We start from the raw sequence: 25,450 nt of genomic DNA on the forward strand, positions 1-25,450 counted from the left end.
CCCGTTGCTATGCGGTGACGTCACGCGGCCGCCATGTTCCGCAGCCTGCTGGTGGCGGCGGCGCAGCGGCCCCCGGCCCCCACCCCCCCTCCCGGCCCCCCCCGGGCTCCGCCGCCCCCGACCCCAAGCCCGACCCCAACCCCGGTGGCTCCGCTCCCCGGTGGTCCCGAGGCTCTGGAGGCTCAGTTCAGCTGCCCCATCTGCCTCGAGGTCTTCCACCGAGCCGTCGGCATCGCGGGATGCGGACACACGTGAGGAGGGGGGAACGGGGGTCGGGGGGGGGGTTGGGGGGGACCGGGGGGATTAGGGGGGACCGGGGGAATCGGGGGGTAATGGGGGGACTACCCATCCCCATCCCATATCCCCATCCCATCCCCATCCCATATCCCTATCCCCTCCCCATCCCATATCCCCATCCCATATCCCTATCCCCATCCCATATCCCCATCCCATATCCCATATCCCTATCCCATATCCCCATCCCATATCCCATATCCCCATCCCATATCCCTATCCCCTCCCCATCCCATATCCCTATCCCCATCCCATATCCCCATCCCATCCCCATCCCATATCCCCATCCCATATCCCCATCCCATATCCCCATCCCCTTCCCCATCCCCATCCCATATCCCCATCCCCATCCCATATCCCCATCCCATATCCCCATCCCCATCCCATCCCATCCCATTGTGCTGCTGTAGGGCAGGAGGGCTTGGGACACTGCGACAGGGATCTGGGGGCACCCAACGGGGATATGGGGTCACCCAACAGGGGTCTGGGGGCACCCATCACCGCAGCACACCCCTGACACCACCTCTGTGCCCTCCTCCAGCTGCTTTCTGGGCCACCCCGGCCACACATCGAGGACATGGCTTTGCTTGATGCCACATCCTGGTGTCACCCATCCTCCTCCTCAGTCCTTTTGGGGTTAGGGAGCTCAAGAAAGGGACCCCCCACTGCAATAACCCCCTAAACACACTGTGGGTGGCCCTAAATGTGTCCTCTGGAGCTCCTGGGATCCCAATCTGCCAGCCTGGGCAGTTCCTCCCCATGCAGCTACTCCTCGCTGGGTTTTGGGGTTCCCCGAGGCGTGTAGGAATCCTTGGGAGCCCCAAACCCGCCCTGCCCCAGTTCTGGGGTCTCACTCCCTGCTCACCCCATGCCCTCCAGGTTCTGCGGGGAGTGCCTGCAGCCCTGCCTCCAGGTGCCGTCCCCGCTCTGCCCGCTGTGCCGCACGCCGTTCGACCCCAAAAAGGTGGAGAAGGCATCGGGGGTGGAGAAGCAGCTCTCGTCCTACAAAGCTCCCTGCAGAGGCTGCAGCAAAAAGGTAACGCGGGCAGGGGGGCTCAGCACGGCCCCAAATTGCCCTGCAAGACCACGGGGAGAGGGCTGCTGCCCCCCGAGGTGAGCGGGGCTGTGATTTGTGGGGTTTTCCTGCACGCTGAGGTTTCCCTGCAGTGCAGGAGAGGCCGAGGATAAGGATTTGGGTTTTGCTCGGGGTACTGGGATCCCAGCAGCTGGGGCCGGCTGTAGGGCCGTGATTCACGGCGTGGCTCCGCGGGCTGGGTTTTTGCCCTTCTCTGCCTCCTCTGCTTGGGGGATTTTCCTGGAACTGCCTGGCTGGGGCCCAGAAACCTTTCCCTGGGGTGGTGCCGGAGCAGTTTGGGGTTGGCGCCTGTCAGCAGTTCCTCTTTTGGGAAGAACAGAGCTAACGCTGCAATAACGCATTTTTTTTTTGGTGTATGAACCCTGGGGACTCGTGCAGGGAGTGTGCGACCCCAAATCTTCCTGTCCTGCAAGCAAGGAGGGGCTGGGCAGCATTTCCACGCTGGTGGGGATCGTCCTCTGCAGAACAGAGTTGCTCTGATGTTGGTTGGCCAAAATGCAGCCAAAATGTGGCCAAAATGTGGCCAAAACGCTCTGGTTTGGGGGAGCGGAGGCTCTGGTGCTGTGCCTGGCAGGGGGAGGTGTTCCTATAACCCCTGAGAACGTTTCTTCTCTCCTATTTCTCCAGGTGACCCTGGCCAAAATGCGCTCTCACGTCTCGTCCTGCGCCAAGGTGCAGGAGCAGATGGCCAACTGCCCCAAATTCGTCCCCGTTGTCCCCACGTCCCAGCCCATCCCCAGGTACCATCGTAGGGAGGCGCAAACTGCACGGGCATTCCCCCCCATCCTCTCTAGAAACCCTAAAACCCAAGCGTGGGCTGGGGTGGGACTGGTCTGGCTTCTCCCATGGGCAAGGGGGACGCAGCAGGAGGGGAGCAGCATCGGGGGGGGCTGGGGGAGGTTGGATGGGGTCGATCCCGGCCCTTGGCAGGGCTCTGAGCTCGTCCTCGCTCCCCCCAGCAACATTCCCAACCGCTCCACCTTCGTGTGCCCGTACTGCGGGGCCCGCAACCTGGACCAGCAGGAGCTGGTGAAGCACTGCATGGAGAACCACCGCAACGACCCCAACAAAGTGGTGAGCGGGGCTGGGGAAAAAAGGGGTTGGGGGGGAAACCCCTGGGAATCCAAATCCACCGGGACAGATCCTGCCTCCTGCTGCTGGAGGGAAGGCACAGCCGGGTTTCAAGCTGGCTGAGTTGGTTTGAAATCTTTAAATCTTTTTTTTTTTGATGGGGTGAACCAGCTCTGGGGAGCTCGCAGCTCCGGGGTCGTGCTCCTATTCCTGCATTTAACCTAAAAGCAGCCTGGCCACGCACCCAAGGCTTTGTGCACGCGTTGTGCCCGCACCGAGAAACACCCCGGGGGGAATTGGAGGTGGCTCGGTGCCCACGGGTCACCCTTCTCCTGTCCCTGCCCTCCGCAGGTGTGCCCGGTGTGCTCGGCCATGCCCTGGGGGGACCCCAGCTACAAGAGCGCCAATTTCCTCCAGCACCTCCTCCACAGGCACAAGTTCTCCTACGACACCTTCGTGGTGAGTATGGCTGCGAGGAGGAGCAGCCGCCTTCCCCGCGTCCCACACACCTCCCCTAAAGCCCGGGAGAGCTCCCGGGTGCACAAGCTGCTCGCTAGCACACACAGACCCAAAAAAAAAACATCCCAGGAGGAGCAGAGAAATGTTCTCGCTCTCTCTAAAGATGTTTTTTTTTTTTCCATGTGCTCTGGTAAGCTCTTTCCCCAAGGAACTGTAACACAAAAGCCCTTTTCTTCGAGGCTTCACGTGGGGGGACACGAGGAAGAGGGGGGCAGGGGTCGCCCTCTGGGGGGTGCAGCCCCTCTGTGTGTGGTCGGGGTGCGACCCTGCAGCCTCGCGGGGCCCAGCGGGTGGTTTTCGTAGCCTCCTGGATTTCGTAGATAAGATTTCAGAAAAAGGAACCTCTGACTGTTTACAGAGAAGTATCCACAGCCCAGGAAGTGATTAATGCCGTGTAACCTGCCTGTGGCTCTGTGGAGAGCTCTGCCTTTGGCCCTGGTTTCTCAGACAGGCTCCTTTGATCCCTGTCCGAGAGCAGGGGCGATGTCAGGAGGTTTCACCCAGGCAGGAGAGGGACTGGGGCACAAATACGGGGTACCCCAAACAGCGTGGTGTTCCGGGACCTCGCAGCCCTGTCCTCCAGCCTGCAGCTCCTCACCAACCCTTATTTTTTTCAGGACTACAACATCGACGAGGAGGCGGCACTGCAGGCTGCTCTGGCTCTGTCTCTCTCCGAGAACTGAGGGCTGCCGCGGAGCTTCTCTTCGCTTCGGCCCCCTCCTCACGCCCCTTTTGCACACTCGACCTTCCCGCTGGGGCAGCACGGGGCTCGTGGCCCCCCGGGACCCACCACCTCTCTTCCCTCTTCTCTCCGGGCTGATCCCACCTCCGGGAAGAAGGTGGAGACCCCTCGGCCTCACGGCGGGGCGAGCGGAGACGTCGCTGCCGGGAGCAGAGAGGCGGCCGTGCCGAAGGGCTGGGATCCTTCCTCGTGTCCGTGCCCGGAGCATACGCACCTGTACCCAGAGCTATTTATCAGTAGATGCTTTTTGGCACCGTTCGTCTTCATGCTCTTTGTCGCAGTTCGATAGGCAGGTAAAAAAAAAAAAAAAACAAAAAAACGACACCAAACGAGGCGTTTCGTGCAGAAATGCCCCGGTTCTGAACCACGCCCGGCCACGGCCCTTTCTGAAAAGGAAGAAGACAGCACGGAGCGGTTTGGGTTTTTTTATAAACCCTGCAAGGCTATTTCTGGAGCCGTCGGTCTGTCCCGTCCCCCATGCCGCAGACAGGAGGGAGCTGCCTCATTTTCCTGCAGCCCGGAGCAAGACTCATGCCCTCGTGTGCCCCGTGAGAGCAGCGGGATCGGGGCTGTCCCGACGCCCAGGGGAGCTCCCCAAACTCCCACCCTCCTGGTTTTGTACCGCCTCTTGCCCTTGCGTTTTTCTATACGAACTGGCAGGCTGCCTTTTCCACGTTTTGTAGAGCGGGAGCAGGAGCTCTTTACTCTTTACGCTGCAATATCCGTCGCCGGGGACGAGAGTATTTTTATGGAACGTTATTAAGAAAGTCTATTTTTTAAGAAAAAAAAAAAAAAAAAGACTAAAAACGAAAACCAAACACGCTGTGGATTGGGAACCGGGTGGGAGGGAGGAGCTGGACCACGGCGAGCGTGCACATTTCCTCCTCCATCACCTCCGGGCTGTCCCCTTCTGCGCTCAGCTTCCCTGCTGGAGGTGTCAGCGCCTCGTCGCTCAGCCCCACGGCTCCTAGATGGGAAGAGGAGCGGGCAGCAGCGTGCTGGGAGCTGCCTGGTGGAGGACCAGCTCTCCTTTTTGGGTTCTCCGAGAGCTTCTTGCATGGCTGTGGTCCCCGAGCTGCTACCTCCTGGCTGGGCTCTGCGGGATCTCGCCGTGCTCGGCGGTTGGAGCAGCTTCTCCGAGCTGGCTCCTGGCACTGCTCCGGGCTCTGAGTGCTGGCGCAAGGCTGGGGGCTGGATTTCCTTCCTCTCTCTGTGCCCGCTGATCTCTCAGACGCTTGTAATTAAACATGAAACGCTGCTGGAGAGCCAGGACCAAGGGGTTCGTCCCGCTGGGCTCACACAAACTGCTGGGAATCGCCCGAGTTGGATTTTTTTTTCCTCCAAAATTGCAGCGCTGCTGGAAGCCGTGGCCACAGAGATGGAGCGTGGCAGGAAAGGATTTCACCCAGCAGCTTCCAGCCCCTGCAGCAGCAGCACAAACCCTTGCAGGCAGGGCTGCTCTGAGGGATGCGCCGTGGTGTCCCCGTGCCAAACGTGGCAGTCCCCGTGCGGTGCCCAGGCACCCTGCTGCCCTTTTGGGGTGGCACCGAGGGGACCGAGGCTCACGGGGACTTGCCCATAAGGCTGGGCAGTGCTCAGGAGGGCAGCAGCCCCCCACCCCGTGCGCTGAAGGGATGCTTCAGGGACCCCAAGGTGCCCGTTTGGGGCTGTGCCCCCGTGTCCTAAAGGTCAGGGTGCTGCTGCTGCTGTGCCCTGGGGCTGTGGGGTGCCCGTGCCGTTGGGGTACCCTGGGTTCTGCTGTCCCCATCCCTGCTCAAAGCATCCCTTTGTGGTTTATCCGAGTCCTGGCTCCCTCCAGCTCTGCTCTAGCAATACTGGCTTTTTCCTACAAGTAGTACCGAGTGTTTTGGGGTCCGTGGGGTCCCTTTGGGGCAGGCACGGACAGCGTCTGTTCCCCTGGCAGAGGGCAGGGAGGAACGGGGGCTTCCCTTCCCAGCACCTGCCCAGCCTGGGGGCTTCCCCTGCTCCCAGTGGGACGGAGCAGGGGGATCTGGAAGGGACCCAGCTGCATTTCCCCGTCCCCTTTTTTTGGCTGGGACTCTCAGGTTAGAGGGCTCTGGCCCGTGCCGCTCTGGAGGATCTGGGGCAGCACCGTGACCGCCTCCATCTCCCTCCTCCTCTTCCTTTTTGCCCCAAAAATGTCAGAGCAGGGGCAGCAGCGGCTGCTTTCCTAAAGCACTTTAAGGCCGTGCAGGCAGCTCCTGCCTCTCGCCCCCTTGGCATGGGGTCGGGTCCGGCCGTGCTCACAGTGCTCCCCCCGACTTTTTGCATCAGGATTAGGACTTTTACTGGGACACACCGTTTTGTTTTTTTTTTTTGAAGAAGAAAAATAATTGACGATGTATTTGTAGCAAGCCATTTTTCTCAATAAAGGCAGTTTCATCCACGGGTGCTCTGGGTGCGTGGGGCCGCTGGGACGGGGCTGGGGGTGCGCGCCACCGAGGTCCCTTCTGGGGGCTGCTCCCTCCGTTTTTATGGCCCCATCCCCTGCCTCATTAAGTGTTGCTGTTAATTACGGGGCTTGGCGATGCCATTACATGTCCCTACCGTGCTCGGTGCTGGCAGCGGGTCCTGGAGCAGGCAGGAGGTGACGTCCCCATTGCTGGCACCGTCCCCAAAGCCCCGCTGGGCGCAGGCCAGGGCAGTGCCGCGGGTGTCCCTGCTCTGGGTGTCCCGGGGGGGGGTCCTGGCTCTGCGCCCCCGCCAGCCAGCCGGGGTTCCCCAGGGCTGCAGCACGGCCCGGTGCCTCTGCCCAGTTGCTTCTTCCAACCCGGGCACCGGCTGCGTGCAGCCCTACAAGGGCTCACCCCATGCCCTGCTCGGGGCAGAGGTGTTGCTGCAACTCCTGGATGCAGGGGAGACCCCCCCCAGGTGAGCCCCGAGGGTCATTGGGGTGGCCAAGGAGGGAGCTGGACCCGGGGACTGCTCCCTGATGGGGGTGGGTTTGGGGTTTGAGCCACGCACTGGGTTTCCTGGGGGTGCTGGGGGTTAAACTGGGGTGAACTGGTCCTCGGAGAGGTGTTTGTGGGTGCCCACAAACCAAAGCTGTGCCCTAACCCAAGGGCAACACCCAGGGGGATGCTGTGGGCGGTGGGATCCCATCCAGGGATGTGTAGGGTGGCCGTGCCAGGGTGGGGGACGGGGCTGTCCCCACCACGGTCATCGTGCTGGTGGCCAAGGCCAGCCCTCGGGCAGCGGTTGGCGCCGGGGCTCCCCGGGGGGCTGCCCATGCTAATGAGCCCCGGGGGCCTCGTGGCACCTGCTGGCACCCGCGGGGACACGGCGGGGGACACGACGGGGACACCGAGCTCGCCTGCTGACCCGGCCATGCCCCGTTCCTTCCTGGTGAAGAAGAAGCCCCCCAGCACCCGCGGCCCCAACTACGGCCAGCTCCACGCCCGTGGTGAGGCTGCCCCGGGGACCCCAGATCCGAATTGGTGCCTTGGGGGGGGGGAATTCCCAGGGCTGGGGGTGTGGGACCCTCCCCGCCATCACATCCCACCCGCATGGGGGTCCCCGTGCTAATTTGGGGGGGACTGGAGGTGGTTGCAAGGTGCCACGGTGCCCCAGGGGATGCGCAGATTTTTGGTGCCTCCAGCCCCAGATGTGCTGGGGGGGGGGGGCTGTGGCATCCCCTTTCCCTTTTTGTTTTTTTTTTTTTGGGGGGAAGGACCATTTCTGCCCAGTTTTGCAGTACATGGGGGTGGGGGGTAACAACTAGGGGGGGACAACTTGGTGAGGACAAGCCCCAAGCCAAAGGCAACCCTGGGGGGGGATCTGGTGACCGGGACAGCCCCCCCTCCCCCATTTACCCCTCGCTTTCCCCCCCCAGAACCTGATGGCTCGTGCTCCTCCTGCTCCACACCCCCCCTGCCGGACCACGACCCCCTCCTCGCCCGCCTCTCCCTCCCGCCGCCCCCCTCCACCAAGAGCCCCCCGGACCCCGCAGGCACCCGCAGCCCGGGCACCCCCTTGAAGGACAACCAGACCCTCAACCGGCTGGGGGGGGCAGCCGAGCTGGGGGTCCCCAAGCCCTGCTGCCCCTTCCCGGCCCCCCCAAGGCGCTGGTTCAGCTGCGGGCGCTGCGCCAGGGCGTACGGCAGCCTGGGGGCCCTGAAGCTGCACATCCGCACCCACACCCTGCCCTGCGTCTGCAACCTCTGTGGCAAAGCCTTCTCCCGGCCCTGGCTGCTTCAGGGCCACCTCCGCACCCACACAGGTAAGGATGACCCCCCCCCGGTGCTCACTGCTTCATCCACCCCCCCTTTTTCCAGCCCCCTGCCTCAGTTTCCCCTTGCGCACAAAGCTCTCCAGTTGCGGGCACCCACCCAGCGTCCCCATGCAGCACCCTGGGGCTGCGCAGGGGGATTTGGGGTGGGATGGGGGTCCCTAAACACGTGTCCTTCCCCCCCCCCCAGGGGAGAAGCCCTACGCCTGTCCCCACTGCGGCCGTGCCTTCGCCGACCGCTCCAACCTCCGTGCCCACCTGGGGACCCATTCGGACACCAAGCGGTACCGGTGCCGTGCCTGCGCCAGGACCTTCTCCCGCATGGCACTGCTGGCACGGCACCAGGACGGGGGGTGCTGGGGGGCATCCTGAGCCCCCCCTAACCCCGGAGAGGGCCGTGGGCACTGTGCCGTGCCGTGCCACACCACGCCACACCAACACAATGCCCCAAGGAAGGACTGGAGAGCACCACGGATGTCTCCTACGGGTCACCAAAGCCGCCTTCAGCTCCCCAACGGCTCCACCGCGGCCCCCAGGGCTGGAGGAATCTCTTGGTTGTGCCCCCCCCCCCCCATGCTGTGGGCACCAGGGAGGGTTTTGGGGTTTCGTCTGCAGTCATTAAAAGCGGAGCTGGGTGCTGCGGGTGTGAGTTTCGAGGCTGTCCCTGATCGCTGCCCGGCTGGCATCGTGTCCCACCAGCACCACAGCACCCCCCAGGGACCCCAAAATTATGGGGACCACGGTGTCCCCATAAATGTGTCCCTGCCTGGCCTCGTGCCCCAAAGTCAGGGACTCGGTGGCTTTTTGGGGTGGGGTCTGTGCTGTGGAAGGGTGGGGGCCAAGCCCAGCAGCACCCCTTGGACAGTTTTTGGATGAAAGCCCTAAAAATGGGAGCAGGGAGGTTGTATTTTTCTGCTTGTGGATTTAACCCAAACATGGGGGCTCCATGTGCTCCGGGGTGCCCCTGGGGGGTGTCACCCCCAACCCCCTGTGCAGGAGGGGACTTCTGGCCTGGATGCTCATACAGTATTTTGGGGAGGGGGGGCAGGACACACTGCTGGCTTGTGCACCCCCCAGGGACCCCAAAATTGTCCCCAAGCATCCCCAGCAGGGAGCTAACTGGGCTCTGTGGGACCCCCCCACCCCATAGTGGTGGGGACAGCCCCGTCCCCCTGGTGGCTTGGGGCAGGGGAGGGGAGGAGGTGGGGGCATTTTTGGGGGGGTGCCAGCGGGAGGGAGCCGCGCATCCCCCCCTGTGCTATTTGTGGCCCAGCCTTGCTAAATCGGGCCCCCACCTGTCCCGGCGGCAGGGGAAAGAATCCCACACCCCAAAATAGCCGCGTGCCTTCCCCGTGCCCATGGAAAATGCTTAGACATCCCGGGGGGGGGCTGCTTGCACCCCGGGGTGGCCCCCGCCGCGCCTGCCAGCACCCATGGGTGCCAGCGGGGAGCCCCCGCTGTGGCAGCAAAGGGGTTCCCCAAATGCCCCCCGCTATGGGGAGGGGGGATACTGCCCCCTCTGTCCCCAGTGGGTTGTGGTTTTTATTTTTTTTTGGGGGGGGGACCCCACCAGAGCTGTCCCCACGGTGTCACCCACGTGCCAGGCCCGGGCCTGCTGTCACCTCCGGGCACGGGGACGTGCGGGATGTTTTCCACTGAGGCCCCGGGGACAAAAATACCCTACAGAGGGTGGGGGGACACCCGTGGGGCCCCGCTGGGGGATACTGGGGCCCCTGCTGCTTGCTGGCCCCATGGGGTGCGGCACTGGGAGCACTGGGAGTGCTGGAGGAGTACTGGCATGTTGAGGCACTGGGGTACTGGGAGTACTGGGGACTGTGGGGGTGCTGTAGGAACTGGGAGCACTGGGATACTGGGAGCACTGCGGGCCCTGAAAGCTCTGGGAGCACTGGTGTATTGGGTTTACTGGGAGTACTGGGGTGGTGCTGGGGTAAGTAGGAGCACTGGGGGCACTGGGAGCACTGGGACCACTGGGAGTGGTGGTGTATGGAGGTACTGGGCAATGGGGATACTGGGAGCACCTGGGGTAACACTGAAGAAGCGGGGTGTAGGAGCACAGGGAGCACAGAGCACACTGGGAGCACTGGGGACTGGTTGAACTGGGAGTACTGGGAGTGCAGCAAACTGGAAACACTGGTGGCACTGGGGTCAGGGCACTGGTGGCAACGGGGTATTGGGATAGAGCACTGGTGGCACTGGTGTATGGCACACTGGGAGCGCTGGGACAGTGTCACTGGGGGCACTGGGAGCACTGGGAAACGCTCACTGGTCGCACTGGTGCCACAGGCCGCACACACAGCCCCACCCCGCATGCGCGCCGCCCTCCCTCCCCTAAGATGGCGCCGCCCTCTCCCCGCGGCTTCACTCCGTCAGGGGGCGTGGCCTGGCGGCGAGGAGGCGGGGCTTCTCCGTGGTCCGATCGCTGCTATTGGCCGGCGGGGCCCGGCCGCTTCGACCTCAGCCAATGGCGAGCGGGGCTGCCACGCGCGAGCGGCGGTGGGCGGGGCGGTGCCGTGCCGGGCTCGGAGGCATGGCGGAGGAGCGGGGCATGGCGGTGGTCACCTGCACGGCGCCCGTCAACATCGCCGTCATCAAGTACTGTGAGTGCGGGGCGGGGGGGCCGTGCCGAGCCGGGCCGAGCCGTGTTGTGCCGTGCCAAGCCGTGCCGTGCTATATCAGGCTGTATAGCACGCTGTGCCAAGCCGTGCCATGCATTGCTGTGCTATATCAGGCTGTATAGCATGCTGTGCCAAGCTGTGCCAAGCTGTGCCAAGCTGTGCCAAGGCGTGCCAAGCCGTGCCAAGCCATGCCGAGCTGTGCCGAGCCGTGCCAAGCTGTGCCGTGCTATATCAGGCAGTATAGCACGCTGTGCCGAGCTGTGCCATGCTGTGCCGAGCCGTGCCAAGCCGTGCCAAGGCGTGCCAAGCCGTGCCGAGCCGTGCCGTGCTATATCAGGCTGTATAGCACGCTGTGCCAAGCCATGCCAAGCCGTGCCAAGTCGTGCCGAGCTGTGCCAAGCCGTGCCGTGCTATATCAGGCAATATAGCGCGCTGTGCCAAGCTGTGCCATGCTGTGCTGAGCCGTGCCGAGCCATGCCAAGCCGTGCTGAGCTGTGCCATGCTGTGCCAAGTGGTGCCATGCCGTGCCAAGCAGGGCTGAGTGGTGCCGTGGCATGCCAAGCCATACCGTGCCGTGCCGAGCTGTGCCGTGCCGTGCCGAGCAGTGCCACGCTGTGCAATGCCAAGCTGAACCGTGCCAAGCTGTGCCATGCTGTGCCAAGCTGTGCCATGCCATGCCATGCCATGCTGAACAGTGCCATGCAGTGCAATGCCATGCCATGCCATACCAAGCTGTGCCATACCAAGCCGTACCATGCCGTGCCAAGCTGTGCCACGCCGTGCCGCGCTGTGCCAAGCCGTGCCGTTCCCCACCATGCCACCTCCACCTCTCTTACAGGGGGCAAGCGCGACATGGAGCTGATCCTGCCCATCAACTCCTCGCTCAGCGTCACGCTGCACCAGGACCAGGTTGGTGCGGGGCCGTGTCCCCACCCCCAGCACCTGGGGGGGGGGCTGCTGACCCCAAACCCCCAGCAGCGGGGCTGGGTCGGCTCCCCCCGGCTCAGCCCCATCCCGTACAGCTGAGGACCACCACCACGGCCGCCGCCAGCCGGGATTTCACCGAGGACCGCCTGTGGCTGAACGGCGAGGAGGTGGACGCGGCGCAGCCCCGGCTGCAAGCCTGCCTGCGGGAGGGTGAGTTATTTGGGGAGGGGGGCACGGAGAGACGTCCCCGTGCTCCCCCTCATCCTCCTGACCCCATCCTTTTGCAGTCCGGCGCCTGGCTCGCAAACGCCGCGGTGACGATGAGCCGTCCCCCCTCAACCTCTCCTACAAAGTCCACGTCGCCTCCGAGAACAATTTCCCCACCGCCGCCGGGCTGGCGTCCTCGGCCGCCGGCTACGCTTGCTTGGGTGGGTGAGCGGGGACAACGCCGCCACCTCGTCCCCCTTTTACCGTGCCGGGGGATGGCGCGGCGTCCCCGCTGACCCCCCCCTGGGTGTCCCATCCTTGTCCCACGCAGTTTCGGCGCTGGCTCGGCTGTACGGCGTGGAGGGCGAGCTGTCGGAGGTGGCGCGGCGCGGTTCGGGCAGCGCGTGCCGCTCCATGCTGGGGGGCTTCGTGCAGTGGCACCGCGGCGAGCGGCCGGACGGCAGGGACAGCGTGGCGCAGCAGCTGGCCCCCGAGACGCACTGGCCGGAGCTGCGCGTCCTCATTTTGGTGGTGAGGGGGATATTTTGGGGACCGTAGAGGGCTGGCGGGGGGGTGCCCCCACCGTGGTGCGCCCGTGGTTCAAGGTCCCCGTCCCGGCGCAGGTCAGCGGGGAGAAGAAGGCGGTGGGCAGCACGGCGGGGATGCAGAGCAGCGTGGACACCAGCCCCTTGCTGAAGGTAGGGGATGGTGGAGCTCGCTGCAAGGTTTTGGGGTTTCGGGTGCCGTGAGGTCTGCGTGTCCCCGAGGTGACCGCGCTGTCCCCGTGTCCCCCCCCCGCAGTACCGCGCGGAGGCGGTGGTGCCGGAGCGGCTGTCCCGCATGGCTCGGCACATCCAGGAGCGGGATTTTGAGGGTTTTGGGGAGCTCACCATGCAGGACAGCAACCAGTTCCACGCCACCTGCCTCGACACCTTCCCCCCCATCTTCTACCTCAACGACATCTCGCGCGCCATCATCGCCCTGGCGCACCGCTACAACGCCCACCACGGCCGCACCAAGGTACCGGGGCGGGGGCGCACCCCAGGGGGGGCACGGCACGGCACGGTGGCTCTGACCCTGTCCCTACCGACCCCGAGGGTCCCATCCCGGCCACCGACGGTGTCCCCGTCCCCCTGGCAGGTCGCCTACACCTTCGACGCCGGCCCCAACGCCGTCATCTTCGCGCTGGAGGACACGGTGCCCGAATTCGTGGCCGTGCTGAGGCGCAGCTTCCCGCCCGCCTCCAACGGGGACCAGTAAGGGTGACCCCCCCTTTACTTTCCGGGATCGGGACTGGGCTGGGGGGTGACATTAAGCGCCCCCCCCCCCAGCCCTGGTGCTGACCCCCGGCCGTGCTGCAGGTTCCTGCGGGGGCTCCCGGTGGCCCCGGTGGCGCTGCCGGAGGAGCTGGTGGCCACCGTGGTGGCGGAGCCGGTGCCGGGAGCCGTGCGCTACGTCCTGCACACCCAGGTAGGGGCAGGATGGGGTGAAGTGGGGGGGCCAGGACCCCAACCCCATTATGGGGACCCCCCCCCCGGTGCCCTCCTCGTCCCCTGATGTCCCCCCGTTGTCCCCACAGCCTGGCCCCGGCCCCCAGCTCCTGCGGGACCCCGAGCGGCACCTCCTGGGCGCGGACGGGCTGCCCCGACGCACGGCATGAGCACCGGAGAGGGGGGGGGGACACCGGTGACACCCATGGGTGGGGGGCACCCCAATGGGGACTCCTGCAGTGGGGTGGGGGCGCACAGCCCCCTCCGGGACCTGATTTTGCCCCTTTTTAACCAAATAGAGCGTTGTCGGCTGCAGCCGTGTCCGTGTGCGGTGCTGGGGGGGGAGCGGGATGTGACCCCCCCTGGGACCCCAGGGACCCCAGTGGGGTCCTGGGGGGGGGACAAAAAGGGGCGTGGCCTATGGGAAAGGGGCGTGGTTTATCGGTAAGGGGTGGGGTTTATCAGGGAGGGGTGGGGTTTATCAGGGAGGGGTGGGGTTTATTGGGGTGGGGTGGGGTTTATTGGGGAGAGGAGGGGTTTATCGGTATGGGGTGGGGTTTATGGGGTGGGGGCGCGGTTTAGGGTCGGGGCTCGGTCCCATACGCAGCGCCGCTGCCCTTCCGCGTCCAAAACGGGCCGGGCTGAGCCGAATTGGGCCATGGGGCAGATTGAGTGGGCGATGTGGGCCAACGAGCAGGCGCTGGCGGCTGGGCTCAGTGAGTGCGGGGGGCTGCGGGGGTGGGTGGGGGGCTTTGGGGGGGGTGGGAGGCTTTGGGGGGGCTGTGGGGCACGGATCCACCACGCAGGGACCCCAGGGACCCCCGTGTTGTCCCCATAAGTGTGTCCCTGTGGTTTGTATCGGGTCGTGGCCCCCCCAGTTTTGGCCTGGTTTGGGCTGGGGATGGAGGAAGTGAGAGGCAGCGGGGACGCGGAAGCGCAGGGGGGGGGGGAGGGTGGCACCCATGGGGGTGTCACACGGGGAGGGTGGCACCCCTGGGGCACCGTGGCACCCCATGGGGCTCACCCCGCAGTGCCCAAAAAGCTGGGGTCGGGGGGGGGCTCGGGGTCCCCAAGCGCCGTCCCCCAGCCCCAATTGTGCCACCACCAAAGTGGAGGGGCTCCGAAATGTGCCCCCCAACCCCAACCCGCTCATCCCACAGCCCCCCCCAGACCCTAAATCCAGGGGGTCCCGCACACAGCATCACCCTGGCGTCCCACCCCATGGGTTCCTGAGCTGGGGGGGGGGCACACATATCCCCTTGTGGGCTGGGGGGGCCACCAGCGTCCCCACTGTCCCCCGGTGTCCCCGCAGTCATGCTGACCGGTGGCATCGTGGCGGTGGCGGGGCAGTTCAAGGGCTGGTACTTCGCCGTCTACGCCATGTATCCTTTTTTTTTTTTTGGGGGGGGGGCACAGTGGGGAGACCCCTGCCCCAATTCGGGACCAGGAGGGGGGACCACACAAATCCTCCCTGCCCAAATTTGGCCCCAAATCTCTCCATTCCTGCCCCGTTTCCCCCGGGGGCTGCACCTGGGGGGCTGATCCTGACCCACCAAGCACCATTTTTCCTTGACCCCCCCGCCCCCCCCCAGCGCTGCAGGCGTCTTCGTCTGCCTGCTCGAGTACCCCCGCAGCAAGCGCAAGAGGGGCTCCACCATGGAGCGCTGGTAAGTCACCCCCCCACCCCTTACAGCCACCCGGGGGGATTTTGGGGATCCCTTAGGGCTGGTGTGGGGGGGTCCCGTCCTTTCTGACCCCCCCAGCACCCCCCCGCAGCGGCCAGAAGTACATGACGGCGGTGGTGAAGGTGTTCGGACCCCTGACCAGGAATTACTACGTCCGAGCCGTCCTGCACGCTGCGTAAGTGGGGTGGGGTGGGGGGGTCGGGGTTGGGGTGCAGCCCCCCCTGAGCCCCCCCTTGAGCCCCCCCTGTGCCCCCAGGCTCGCCGTCCCCGCTGGCTTCCTCCTCTCCACCATCCTGGGCACCGTCTGCTTGGGCATCGCCAGCGGCATCTACCTGCTGGTGAGCGTGGGGCTGCTTCTGGGGGGGAATTTGGGGATTTTGGGATTTTTTGGGGGCTGGGGGGGCCCGGTTGGAGCAGAGGGGCTCCCAAAGACCCCCCCCAACCTTGTCTTTGCAGGCGGCGGTGCGCGGCGAGGAGTGGAGCCCCATCGAGCAGAAGCCCCGGGAGCGGCCGCGCGGGGGGGACACCATCAAGCAGCCCCCCAGCAACCCCCCGCCACGGCCCCCCGTCGATACACGCAGGAAGCAGCCGGCAGAAGAAGGGGGCCAGGTCAACCCCATCCCCGTGGAGGCCGAATAATGCCCCGGGGGGGGGCAGCTTCTGCTGCTTGTGGCCCCCTTTCCACCTCCACCCGCTTCCCTGCTGCGCCCTGGGGGCACCGTGGTGCCTGGAGGGGGTCCCCAAATCCCCGGGGGATTCTCAGGTCCTTGTGGCCCCCCCGGTGCTCCCCAAATCTCCAGGGGATGCTCAGGTCCTTGTAGCCCCCTGGGGGCTCCCCGTATCCCCATGGCAGCCCCAGCTCCCCCCCACCAGCCACGCAGCTCCGCTCGCTGCACCCGCTCCTGCCTTGGTTTCATTTTTAACGTTTTCAGCGCTTTTTTTGCAATAAAACAACCAAAAAGTCCCAGATCCTGCCTGCGTCTGGCTCCCTGGTGCTCTAGGTGTGAGCTTGGGGAGGGGGCTCAGTGCCCAAATCTTTGGCCCCAGCTGGGGGTTGGTGACAGCTTTTCCCCGGGGCGGGGGCGTGCATTGCAGTGGCACAGTGTGCCCCCAAAAAGCCCCCAGAGCCCTGTGGGACCTCCCCAACAGGGAAATTGGGGCCACAAGGGAGGTCTGGGGGTATCACGAGGGGGGGACAAGGGACACCGGTGTCCATCCTCTGCTTTGTGGGGACAAATCCTTCCTGGTTTTGGGCACCAGCGGCTGCTCCGGGGGGATCCCCAGCCCCCAGCACCCATGGGTGCCGCCAGGGCGCATGGGGTGGCCCCAGCAGGTGGCGCTGAGCCCATGGGTGCCCGGGGGCTGAGCCATGGGAAAGGAGTGGGTGGCGGGGTGCTGCGGGTGCCGGGGGGGGGACCCTGCAGTGCTGGGTGCTGTGGGGCTGAGAGATGCCCCAAAACCCAGCACCCATGGGGGCAGCTGGCGGTGGGGGCACCCGTGCACGTCCTACAACCCTGCACCAATAATTCTGCCCCCCCACCACCACGTCACCCCAGGTGGAGACGAAGCAAGCGGCGTGCCACGGAGGGTCAGGATTTATTTTTCTGCACGGTGCCGACGTTAAATAGCACACGGAGGGCTCAATAAATAGCTCTACGGGGGAATAAATAACCAGCGAGTGCCCGGGGAGCGCTCGCAGGGTCTGATGCTGGACCCCGGGGCCGCTGCCTTTATTTTTTTGGGGGGGAGGTCAGCAATAAATACGTTTTTTTTTTTAAAAAAAAGAAGCCCCCAGCAGGCGTCGGCGGCTCCTCGTCTCGGGGCAGGGCTCATAAATAACTCATAAATAAAAGGGTGGAGGTTTGGGGGTGCTCTAGAACAAGCACGGCGGGGGGAGCGGTGACACGGTCACGCTTTTGGGGGGACAGGGGGGCTCCACGGGAGCGGGGTCAGCGCCCGGTGCGGGGCAGGACGCACGTGCAGCCCACAGGCACCTTGATGTAGTCCACCTCGAAGGTGACGAGGCCGGGGCCGGAGGGGCGCGGGCAGGGTTTGCGGCGCAGCACCATCATGGTCTGGTGGATGGCCACCGAGTTGAGCGAGGTGGTCTCCCGGCCCGTCTTCACGTCCACGCAGCCGTCGCAGAGGCACTCGGCGAAGGCCAGCTTGCGGGGGTACCGGTTCTCATCCTCGTCGATGCTGCAAGCAGGGGCACCCTCAGCATCCCACCACGTTCCCCCGTAACCCCAGCACCGCACCGGTGCCCACTTCATGGTTGGATTTCCCCCTTTCCCACCCTGTTTTTCTGTTTTTATCCTCTCCGGGTACCCACCGGTAGCGCCACGGGGAGATGGAGCGCTCGTTGGGCTCGCTGCGGAGCCCGGCGCGGAGCTGCAGCGCGGGGCAGGCGCGCTCGCGGTGGTGCCGGCGACGTCTCCGGCGTCGGGCTTCGTCCTGCAGGCGTTCCAGCTGCGGCACCAGCTGCACCGGCACGTAGTGGTCCCAGCGCAGGCTGTGGCTGATGAAATGCGCGGGGGCTTCGCCGTCCTGCAGCTCGCCCGCGCTGTAGCAGTGCACGTGGGGAAGGTGCGGGTGGGCGCCGGGGCGCCGCAGGCAGCGGCACAGCGCCAGGGCGCTCAGCAGAGCCAGGGCTCCGAGCCAGCCCTGATGGAGAGATGGGGGTCAGGAGGTAAAACCATGCCCAGCACCCACCTGGTGGCACCCCAACCAGCCCACGGACCCCTCGCATCCTCTCCAAGGAAAGCTTTGGGGTGAGACTGGGTGCACTCCCCAGTCCCCCCCGAGCACCGGCACACACACACGAGTGCGCACACCACGCAAACAGCAGCCCATGCAGGCACAAGGCTGGCTGCACAATCCCAGCTCGCATCCATACCCCAAAATTGCCCTTCCATGTGCACAGCCACATGCAGAAGTACCGGCACCGAGATGTGCACGTGGATACACGCACACAAAAAAAAAACAGCTGAAGTGTGTTGGGGCACACCGAAACCCACAGCCCCTACACACACACACAGCTCCTGCCCCTCTCTGCACCCCCCTCAGCACACAAAAGACATTCTATACATATAAATATGTAAATATATATATATATAAATATGTACATGTGATATAAATATATGTCAGTACACACACATGCACATACGGTGGCACCAGCACTTGTGGCTCTCACACACAACATTTTTTATATATTATATATGTGTATTTATATAAAATGCATATGTATTATATGTATATGTGTGGCTCTCATACGCACACACGTCATTTGGCACATTATGCATGCACACACACACAATTATATATAATTTGATATATTATATGCGTATTTATATATACACACATCGATATCGTTATCCACACACTTATACGCACACGGAGCGGCACCAGCACGTGCAGCTCACACCGAGGCACCGGTGTGCACTTGCACATGCACACACACCCCCTTACACACACATTTACACATTTACACACACATTTACACACCCACACACTCAGCTGCTGCCAGCCCCTCTGTGCGCAGTGGCACACACGCATGTACCCGGTGCCACCCGTCCCCTCCACGCATCCAGCACCAGCTGCGCCCCAACGATCCCACAGTCACCCACCTGCCTACACGCCCCTGTGTGTGTGCAACACACGCACACACCCCCCCAGCTACCCCTCCACGCCCCCCCAGGTCCCTATGGATGAGCAGCACCTCCACGCACAGCAGCCACCAAGCCCCACGTGTGCACGGGGACACCCCCACGCGCACCCACGCACCTTCCTCTCCCCCTGGGTGGCCAAAGCCCAGCCTCGCACACCTCCCGTACCCCATGCGCTCCTCAAAGCGCCCCCCCCATGCCCCCTCCTGTGCCCCCCCAAGACCCCCTGGGGTTACCATGGGTGGGAGCGGGACGGGAGGCACCGAGGGCACCCTGCGAGCTGCAGCCGAGTGGCGCCGCCGCCGCCGCCTCCACCTTTATATAGGGCTCGGGCAGGTGATGTGCACACACCTGGAAACTCCAGCTCTGGCTGCCTTCCTCCTCCCCGCGGGCCGCCGCACTTCCTTCTCAGCCCGGCGTGTCCCAGCCCTGCTCCTGGGGGCCCGGAAATCGTTTGCCCCCAAAAAGGATGGATGGGGTTGGCGTGTTTTTTTTTTGGGGGGGGAATAAAGGGGTGCGCGGAGGTGTTGGGATTGGGGGGGGGAAAGGGGGTGAAGCTCGGTTTGGGTGCTTGATGGCGAGGTGCTGATGGGCACGTGGCAGCGTGGAGCATCACAGGGCACAGGGCACAGGAGGGTTGGGGTGGCTGTGGCCTGGCTGGGCACCCGGGGGCATCCAAATGGATGGTCCTTGGTCACTGCCCACCCCCCAAGACCCTCCTGGGACCCATGGGGAAGCAAAAGGCACCCTAATGATGGGACAGTCCCCGTGCCCCGTGCTGTCACAGCCCTGGCCCCATTGCGTAAGCCCGGCGGTGATATCACTGTCACGTTCCCGGGGCTGCCACAAACCCGGAGCAGAAATCCCGAATTGGGCAACCCTGGAAAAGGGCTGAAGGGCTGCGGCTCCCCGGGGCGCCCGGCAGAGAGGGCTCAGGCACGGCGGGGTCAGAAGAGGTGGCTCAGGGATGAGAGGAAGGTTTTCCCTGCCCCGTGGGGCTTTGTAGGGGCAGGCAGCAAGGGGAAGCCCCCCCGGGGTGCTGCAAGGAGCCCCTCGCACCCCATTTTGCTGCCGAAGCACGGGGAGCAGTTGGGGGTCCCTGCTCACCACCGAGGGGCTTCTATAACCATGTGTCCTGTTAGAGCAGCATTGCATGAGTCTAAAACCCTTTGGGGTGCAAAGGATGAGGGTCAGCCCCCAGCCCCTGTCCCCGCAGCACCCCAGGAAGCATCTTTATGCTGCTACACACAAGACCGAGCGCCCTGGCACCAGGCACCGCGGTTTTTGCTCCTGGAGATGGAATTTGCAGGCGTTCAGCAGCGATGTGCTGCAGTGCCACCAGCCCCGAGCAGGCAGGGATAAGGCACGCAGGGCCTCGGGGGGCAGCGTGACAGCAGGGACCCCAAAAGCCTCCCCCAAAGGGGCTGGATGAGGGGTACCCCCCTCCGCTGGGTGAAACCAGCACTGGGAGGGAACACAGGGTGGCGGCTCAGGAGGGATTTGGCTGAACAAGGTGGAAGCAGGGAGGGTGAACTGGAGGCCAGAAGGTCCCGTGGCACTTGGGGGGGGTAAAAAGGGCACTTGGGGGTTTACCTGGGGAATAAAAACCACAGAGGCTGGAGACAGGGATGGGGACAGGCCCCTTAAGGCAAGGGAGAGGGAGGAGAGGGGCACGCAGAGGACAGCGGAGAAAGGAAGAACTGGTTATCAAAATACTTTATTTCAGGGAATATCCCTCAAAAAAAAAAAGGGGGGGAGGGAAAAAAAAAAAAACAAACAACAGAAAAAGGACCCTCCTCGTTAGACAGACATCGCACAACAGCTTCAGGGCTCCTTTTAAATCAACTGCAACAATCCGCTGCTTAAAAGAAAAGACAGGTGGTTTTCCCAATCAGGCTTCAGTCAAGAATATATATATATTTTTGTTCCTGGTGGAGGAGGGCGGGGGACAAGGTGATGTTGCCAGTAGTTCACAGCAGTTTTCGGCTCTCTTGTTACACAGTATTATAGAACTGCATTGCTGAAGACACTCAACACACAGCAGGGCTAACTAGGAGAATACAACTCAAGGCTAGCAAAGAGGAGAGGGTGAAGAGAGAGAAAGAGAGAGAGATGAAGGAGTGAGAGCATCCAACAGGGCTGGAGTCCTCTGTGCATAATTTACATGGAAAAGGGGGGTGGAAGCCCCCGTCCTGGTGCCCGGCCCCACTGGGGAGCCGGGGCGCACGGTCTCAGCTGACAAACTTCGTGGGTCAGGTTTTCTTTTCTTTTTTTTTTGGGCGTTTTTTTTTTTTTTTTTTCCTTAAAAAGAATCGCGGCCAAAATAAGACAGAACTGCAAAATCCCAAAGTGGCCGCTTTTCCACTATTTATAAAAACATGAACAGTCACTAAGGGGGCACGGCCCACTATACTTTCCCGGGGATTTTGGCCCGCTTGCGAGCGATGGCATCTTCCACGGCCTTCAGCTGCTTCAGGAGCTCCTCCCGTCGCGACAGGGTGCTGGATTTGCCCGTCTTGGCACCCGTGGGGCCGGGCTCGGACGCTTTGCCCGGTACGCTCGTGACTTTGCTGGAGCTCTTGGACTGAGGAGAGAGCTGGCGCTTCCTGGCAGGGAGAGAAAGGCACAGGGCGGTGAGGAAGGCTGCAGGCAGGATGGGGACAAACCCCAGCAGGGAGCACGGCTCCAAGGAACAGGTTGGAGAGGAGAGGAGTCACTCTGGTAAACAATCTGAAGCAGGGGAAGCTCAGCTGCCCTGGGGGGATCCCTGAAATTTAAGCTCAGCTCCTCGGCCGCTGGGATGGGGTGTGCCAAACCCTGCAGGCAACACTGCCAAACCCCGACAGCAGCAGGCAGGAGAGGGGCAGAAGCAAGGATGCGGTCAGCCCCGAGTCTGGAAGGGCTGAGGTTCCTCTCCAGCACTTTAAAACAGGACCTCGGGGCCAGCAGAACGGGGCTGTGGTGGCTGGGGCCAGGCTTTGGTTTGGGAAGACACCGACACACAGGCACTGAGGCTCGCTCACGCCCCAGGCTGGGGAGAGGGGACGAGAGGAGTCCTGCGGGGGGACAGGACAGGGCTGAGCCCGTTTGCTCAGGCTGGTCCTCGGAGCTGACACCAGGGAAATGCAAAGCAGGCTACGAGGCCCGAGGAAGCTTTGGGTGAGCCGCAGGAGGTGCCCCACAACCCTCACACCACCGGGCTCGGAGCAGAGCGCAGCCCAACGCCCCTGGAGCCACACATCCAGTTCTGCACTGGGACCTTCCCAGCACCAGCAGCAGGTGCGGGCTGCCAAGAAATGGGCCGTGAGCTGGGCAGCCAGCACCAGAGGGGACGCGAGGCACGAGGCAAGCCCCTGTCACCACCCAGAGGCACCCAGGGGCCGCGTCTCAGCGTCAGCAGCACGCTGAGCAGCTCGGGGTACAAAGAAAAGGAACTGGGCACCTGAAGCACAGGGAGCTGGGCAGCAGGGGCTGCAGTTTCCCTCTCCCCAGCACCACACGCTCGCACCTAACCCACTTGGCTCCGCTTGCCGGAACCGACCTCAAGAAACCCCCCCCGGGCGCCGGTTCCTTCCCGAGCAGGAACAGCTCAGCGGTGGCTCCCGCGTGAACCCCTGAGCTCCTCTGGCTCCCGGCCAAGGAGCTTCGCGTCCTTCCTCTCCCCGTGCCTCCATGGCAACTGGAAACTCTCCGGTCAGAGTCTCAGAGCTGCCCCAAGAGGAGGAAGGGAACAGCTGGGAAAGCGGGGCAACGGGAAGCAGCACGAGCGCTTCTCCGGCACGTGTGGGTCACCAGAAGCGCTCACCTTCCCCGTGAGAGCCTCACCCCACCTGGGAAAGGCTGAAAGACAGCACAGGGCTCTGGTTTTCTCTGCAGGGCTGTTATTTTAGGGAGATGAGGGCCTCCAGTTTGGCTGTGCTGCCCCAGCCTTGTCGCTGAGACCCCCACGAGCGCAAGCGCGCACTGACCTGTCCGCCTGCGCGGGAGATGGTTTCGTGTTCTGGCCCCTCTGCCGCTCTTGTTTGGGTGAGGAGGCTCTCCCGGCTGCCTTCCTGTCACGAGAGCCTACAGGAAAATAAAAGGTGAGATGTTCTGTTTGTCACTGAGGTCATTACCTGCCCACCGTGCCACCTCGGCACGTGGGTGCCCCATTATCTGCGGGCAGCTGGTGCAGTTTGTGGCCACGAAGGTGCCCAAGGTGGCTCTGCAGCAGGCAGCTGCTGGTTTATCAGCTCAAGGAGCGCTGCGCGAGCACAGCTCTGCTGCTCCTAGAGCCAGCATCCCCCCCAAAGTGTGTTCAGCAGAGGCTGAAGGGAGCTGCCCCGTGTGGACTCGTGGGCCTCAGGGGTCCTGCTTGGCTGCAGCGGGTTCCCCAAGCACTGATATCCCGGAGCACGGGGAGGAGCTACACCTGGAAGCAGCCCGCATGCCCCCGGGGCTGTCCTGAGCCCTGAGCACTAGCCAAGCTGCACGCCCTGCTGCCAGGACAGCAATTCCCGGGGCTGCTGATCTCACTTTCATCACCGCTCCGGAGAGCAAAGGTGCTCAACGGCCCGGCTGTTTGTTGGGTCAGTGCTCTGCTCCCGACACCACGAGGCGGGCAGCGCTGCAGATTTGATCACAGCAGGGTTATAGCAGAGGGAAGTGAGACTCAGCACAGCCACCGACAGCTCCGCGCTGCGATTTTTGAGCCTGGTGCCTCCGCTCAGTCCCAATTCCATCACGCTCGCCACTGTGAGGTGAGGCCGAATTGCCTCACCGGGCTCGTGTCCCACTTACCACTGTTTACAAGTGTTTTATGGTGTACAGACAACAAATCACGTGTGTCATTACAGCTACATCCATAAAACCAGCACGGTTTGCTAGATCACCCCGTCCCTTTGTCTGCAGCTCAGCAGTCGGCGTGAACTAGGTCCCAGTGAACTTCCCCCTCGCCCCGTCCCTCTCCGCGCCGCAGCAGCTGAGAGCACGCGGGCTGTGAGCACTCAATTTTTTCTGGCGAGCGCCCAGAGTCAACAAGATACACCTACAGCTGAGACAACGGGGAAAACAACATCACGTGGCGATGCTGGCACGGGATGCCAAAAACAGAGGCACCTCTGGCCACCGACTTCCCCCCCACCCCCCTTGTTTTTCAGCAGTGGCTGGAGCATCACATTCAGGTCCCTCGCAGCTCGGTTTTCCAAGTGCTCGGAACTCCTGCCAAGGACTCGGAGGCAGAAGAACACTTGGAAAGCCTGCGTCTTTCTAATCACACAGGGCAGATCAGGTTGTGTCACACACAAGTGGGGAAATCGGCTCATTTCACAGGCTGGATGATCTAGCCAAGTACTGCACCCATCCCGGAGCCTTGGCAGCCCGTGCTCCCTTTCGAAGCACTGCCAGAAGCCTTATCAGGAGCATGCGATCCCGCAGTGATACCACCACGAGGTGAAGCCCCTGGGAAGGGAACAGCCTCATCCAGTGCCATGACAGGACACAGGGCAGCCTTCCTGGGAAGGATGGACGCGTACCTGAGGTGGAGGTGAGCGCGCCGTGCCTTCAAAGCGAGGGATTCTCCTTTTTTTTTAATTTTTTTTTTTGCAGTGGAGGTGCACAGACACGGCGGAGCCACGGCGCTGGCAAGGCACACCACAAGACAGCTCGGCACAGCCGGGCTCGGCCTGCCCAGGGCTGACCTCACCTCGCTTACTTCACAGCCAGCCCGCAGCGGCTCAGCGCCACCGCGGTGGTGCAGCACGGTGGCTAAGACGCCCGGGGATCTGGTGGCCATGGCTCGCTCCAAGGCTTTGCTCGCAGGGAAACCCCTCCAGCAAGGGGATTCCTGCAGCAGGGGCTTTTAGGAGATGTTTGCCACCCGATCTGGGGTGCCTCTGGTGGCAGGGCAGGAACCCTGCCGGGGCCAAAACCCTCCTCCGGCCGATGTCTCACCTCGGTCGGGTGACAGGTTCGCCCGTTTGGCTGCTGGAGAGCTCGGCCTGTCTTTGTCTGCTGGCTCGTATCTCTTCCTGCTTCCTTTGTCAGCTGCCTGAATGGAATGAAGCAGACAACGGAGGTGAGTGGCCATTTCCCTCCGGGGAGGAAAGCCAACAGATTATTTCCTGCGACGGCTGCCAGCGCTGCGCTGGCTCGCTGATGCAAACACAGCTCCTGTTCAACTCCTGCTGCGCTCCAGTCCCCGCCATCCCCAGCACCGTGCGATTCCCCTGCCACCATAAAATTCCCCTGCCACTGCACGGGAGCAGCAACAGCCTCTGGGGCCAACTCTGTGCTGTGTTTCGTGGCTATTTTTGTTACTGCCAGAAACGGGAGAAGAGCAGCGCTTTGGGGAGGCTTTTTTGGCAGCACCAAGGATGGCAAAGGGCAGTGAGGCTCGGGGAGCTGTGCCTTGGTCCAGCACCGATTGTGCCAGTCCCGAGTTTGGTATAATTGCCTGCTCCTCCCCGCAGAGCACGCTTCGCAGCCCCGATAAAGTTGCCTCACGTCACAGCACGGGGAAGTACGGAAAACTGCGGCCTCAGATTGCAACGGGAAAGAGACCATCAGGGAAAAAAGAAAAAAAAAAACCATTAAAACTATAAAACCAGGAACCCAGCCACGTGACGGGAGCCAACACCCTGCTGCGGCACAAAGCCCCACGAGGTCAAACTCTCGCCTGATCTGGATTGAGTCTGTGCTGCAGGCACCCCAGTGGGGCATCAGGCTCTGTTGGAAGTGGGGCGAGCACCAGGCGGGCTCCTTTTTGCCACTTTTACCTCTTACCGCAGTTAATGACCTGCCAGCAGCCGGCTCTGGAGGTGCCAGGGGGAGGCCAGCTCACTGGGAAGCGTGCTGGGAGCATGCTCTGGGTGGGCAAAGCCCCGCTGTGC

At 63.2% G+C, this 25,450-nt stretch overlaps 6 protein-coding genes across 14 annotated transcripts in view; 4 read left to right on the forward strand and 2 right to left on the reverse strand.

The window, feature by feature from the left end:
- The first annotated feature begins 18 nt into the window (after positions 1–18).
- RNF166 (ring finger protein 166) lies at positions 19–6,129 on the forward strand. Its single transcript, XM_072044047.1, has 6 exons — positions 19–251; positions 1,174–1,330; positions 2,018–2,130; positions 2,350–2,464; positions 2,813–2,920; positions 3,598–6,129. Exons 1-6 carry the CDS (start codon positions 34–36, stop codon positions 3,661–3,663), a joined length of 777 nt encoding a protein of 258 aa, XP_071900148.1. The 5' UTR covers positions 19–33; the 3' UTR covers positions 3,664–6,129.
- A 248-nt stretch (positions 6,130–6,377) lies between these two features.
- SNAI3 (snail family transcriptional repressor 3) lies at positions 6,378–8,617 on the forward strand. Its single transcript, XM_038185354.2, has 3 exons — positions 6,378–7,146; positions 7,576–7,962; positions 8,162–8,617. The coding sequence occupies exons 1-3, from the start codon at positions 6,822–6,824 to the stop codon at positions 8,341–8,343; spliced, it is 894 nt and encodes a 297-aa protein (XP_038041282.1). The 5' UTR covers positions 6,378–6,821; the 3' UTR covers positions 8,344–8,617.
- A 1,890-nt stretch (positions 8,618–10,507) lies between these two features.
- On the forward strand, positions 10,508–13,546 carry MVD (mevalonate diphosphate decarboxylase). Its single transcript, XM_038185353.2, has 10 exons — positions 10,508–10,589; positions 11,446–11,516; positions 11,630–11,744; positions 11,822–11,962; positions 12,073–12,272; positions 12,365–12,439; positions 12,543–12,761; positions 12,882–12,997; positions 13,103–13,211; positions 13,321–13,546. Exons 1-10 carry the CDS (start codon positions 10,520–10,522, stop codon positions 13,399–13,401), a joined length of 1,197 nt encoding a protein of 398 aa, XP_038041281.2. The 5' UTR covers positions 10,508–10,519; the 3' UTR covers positions 13,402–13,546.
- A 213-nt stretch (positions 13,547–13,759) lies between these two features.
- Positions 13,760–15,885, forward strand: CYBA (cytochrome b-245 alpha chain). The gene is made up of 6 exons (XM_038185358.2): positions 13,760–13,947; positions 14,544–14,613; positions 14,824–14,898; positions 15,008–15,091; positions 15,173–15,254; positions 15,373–15,885. The coding sequence occupies exons 1-6, from the start codon at positions 13,890–13,892 to the stop codon at positions 15,553–15,555; spliced, it is 552 nt and encodes a 183-aa protein (XP_038041286.1). The 5' UTR covers positions 13,760–13,889; the 3' UTR covers positions 15,556–15,885.
- A 608-nt stretch (positions 15,886–16,493) lies between these two features.
- IL17C (interleukin 17C) lies at positions 16,494–18,951 on the reverse strand. Its single transcript, XM_027465808.3, has 3 exons — positions 18,818–18,951; positions 17,249–17,580; positions 16,494–17,115 (listed from the first exon to the last, which is right to left on the reverse strand). Exons 1-3 carry the CDS (start codon positions 18,818–18,820, stop codon positions 16,866–16,868), a joined length of 585 nt encoding a protein of 194 aa, XP_027321609.3. The 5' UTR covers positions 18,821–18,951; the 3' UTR covers positions 16,494–16,865.
- Positions 18,952–20,279: 1,328 nt separating this feature from the next.
- ZC3H18 (zinc finger CCCH-type containing 18) overlaps positions 20,280–25,450 on the reverse strand; it is a 41,659-nt gene continuing 36,488 nt past the window's right edge. For all 9 annotated transcript variants that reach the window (XM_072043655.1, XM_072043654.1, XM_072043652.1 and 6 more), the window contains 3 exons: positions 24,513–24,609; positions 22,550–22,646; positions 20,280–21,187 (listed from right to left, as the gene is read on the reverse strand). In XM_072043655.1, the coding sequence (XP_071899756.1) occupies positions 20,989–21,187; positions 22,550–22,646; positions 24,513–24,609 (393 nt within the window). In that variant the 3' untranslated portion in view covers positions 20,280–20,988. The remainder of the gene's footprint in view (positions 21,188–22,549; positions 22,647–24,512; positions 24,610–25,450) is intronic.

This window comes from Anas platyrhynchos, chromosome 12, assembly GCF_047663525.1.
Source record: "Anas platyrhynchos isolate ZD024472 breed Pekin duck chromosome 12, IASCAAS_PekinDuck_T2T, whole genome shotgun sequence".
Taxonomy (NCBI): domain Eukaryota; kingdom Metazoa; phylum Chordata; class Aves; order Anseriformes; family Anatidae; genus Anas; species Anas platyrhynchos.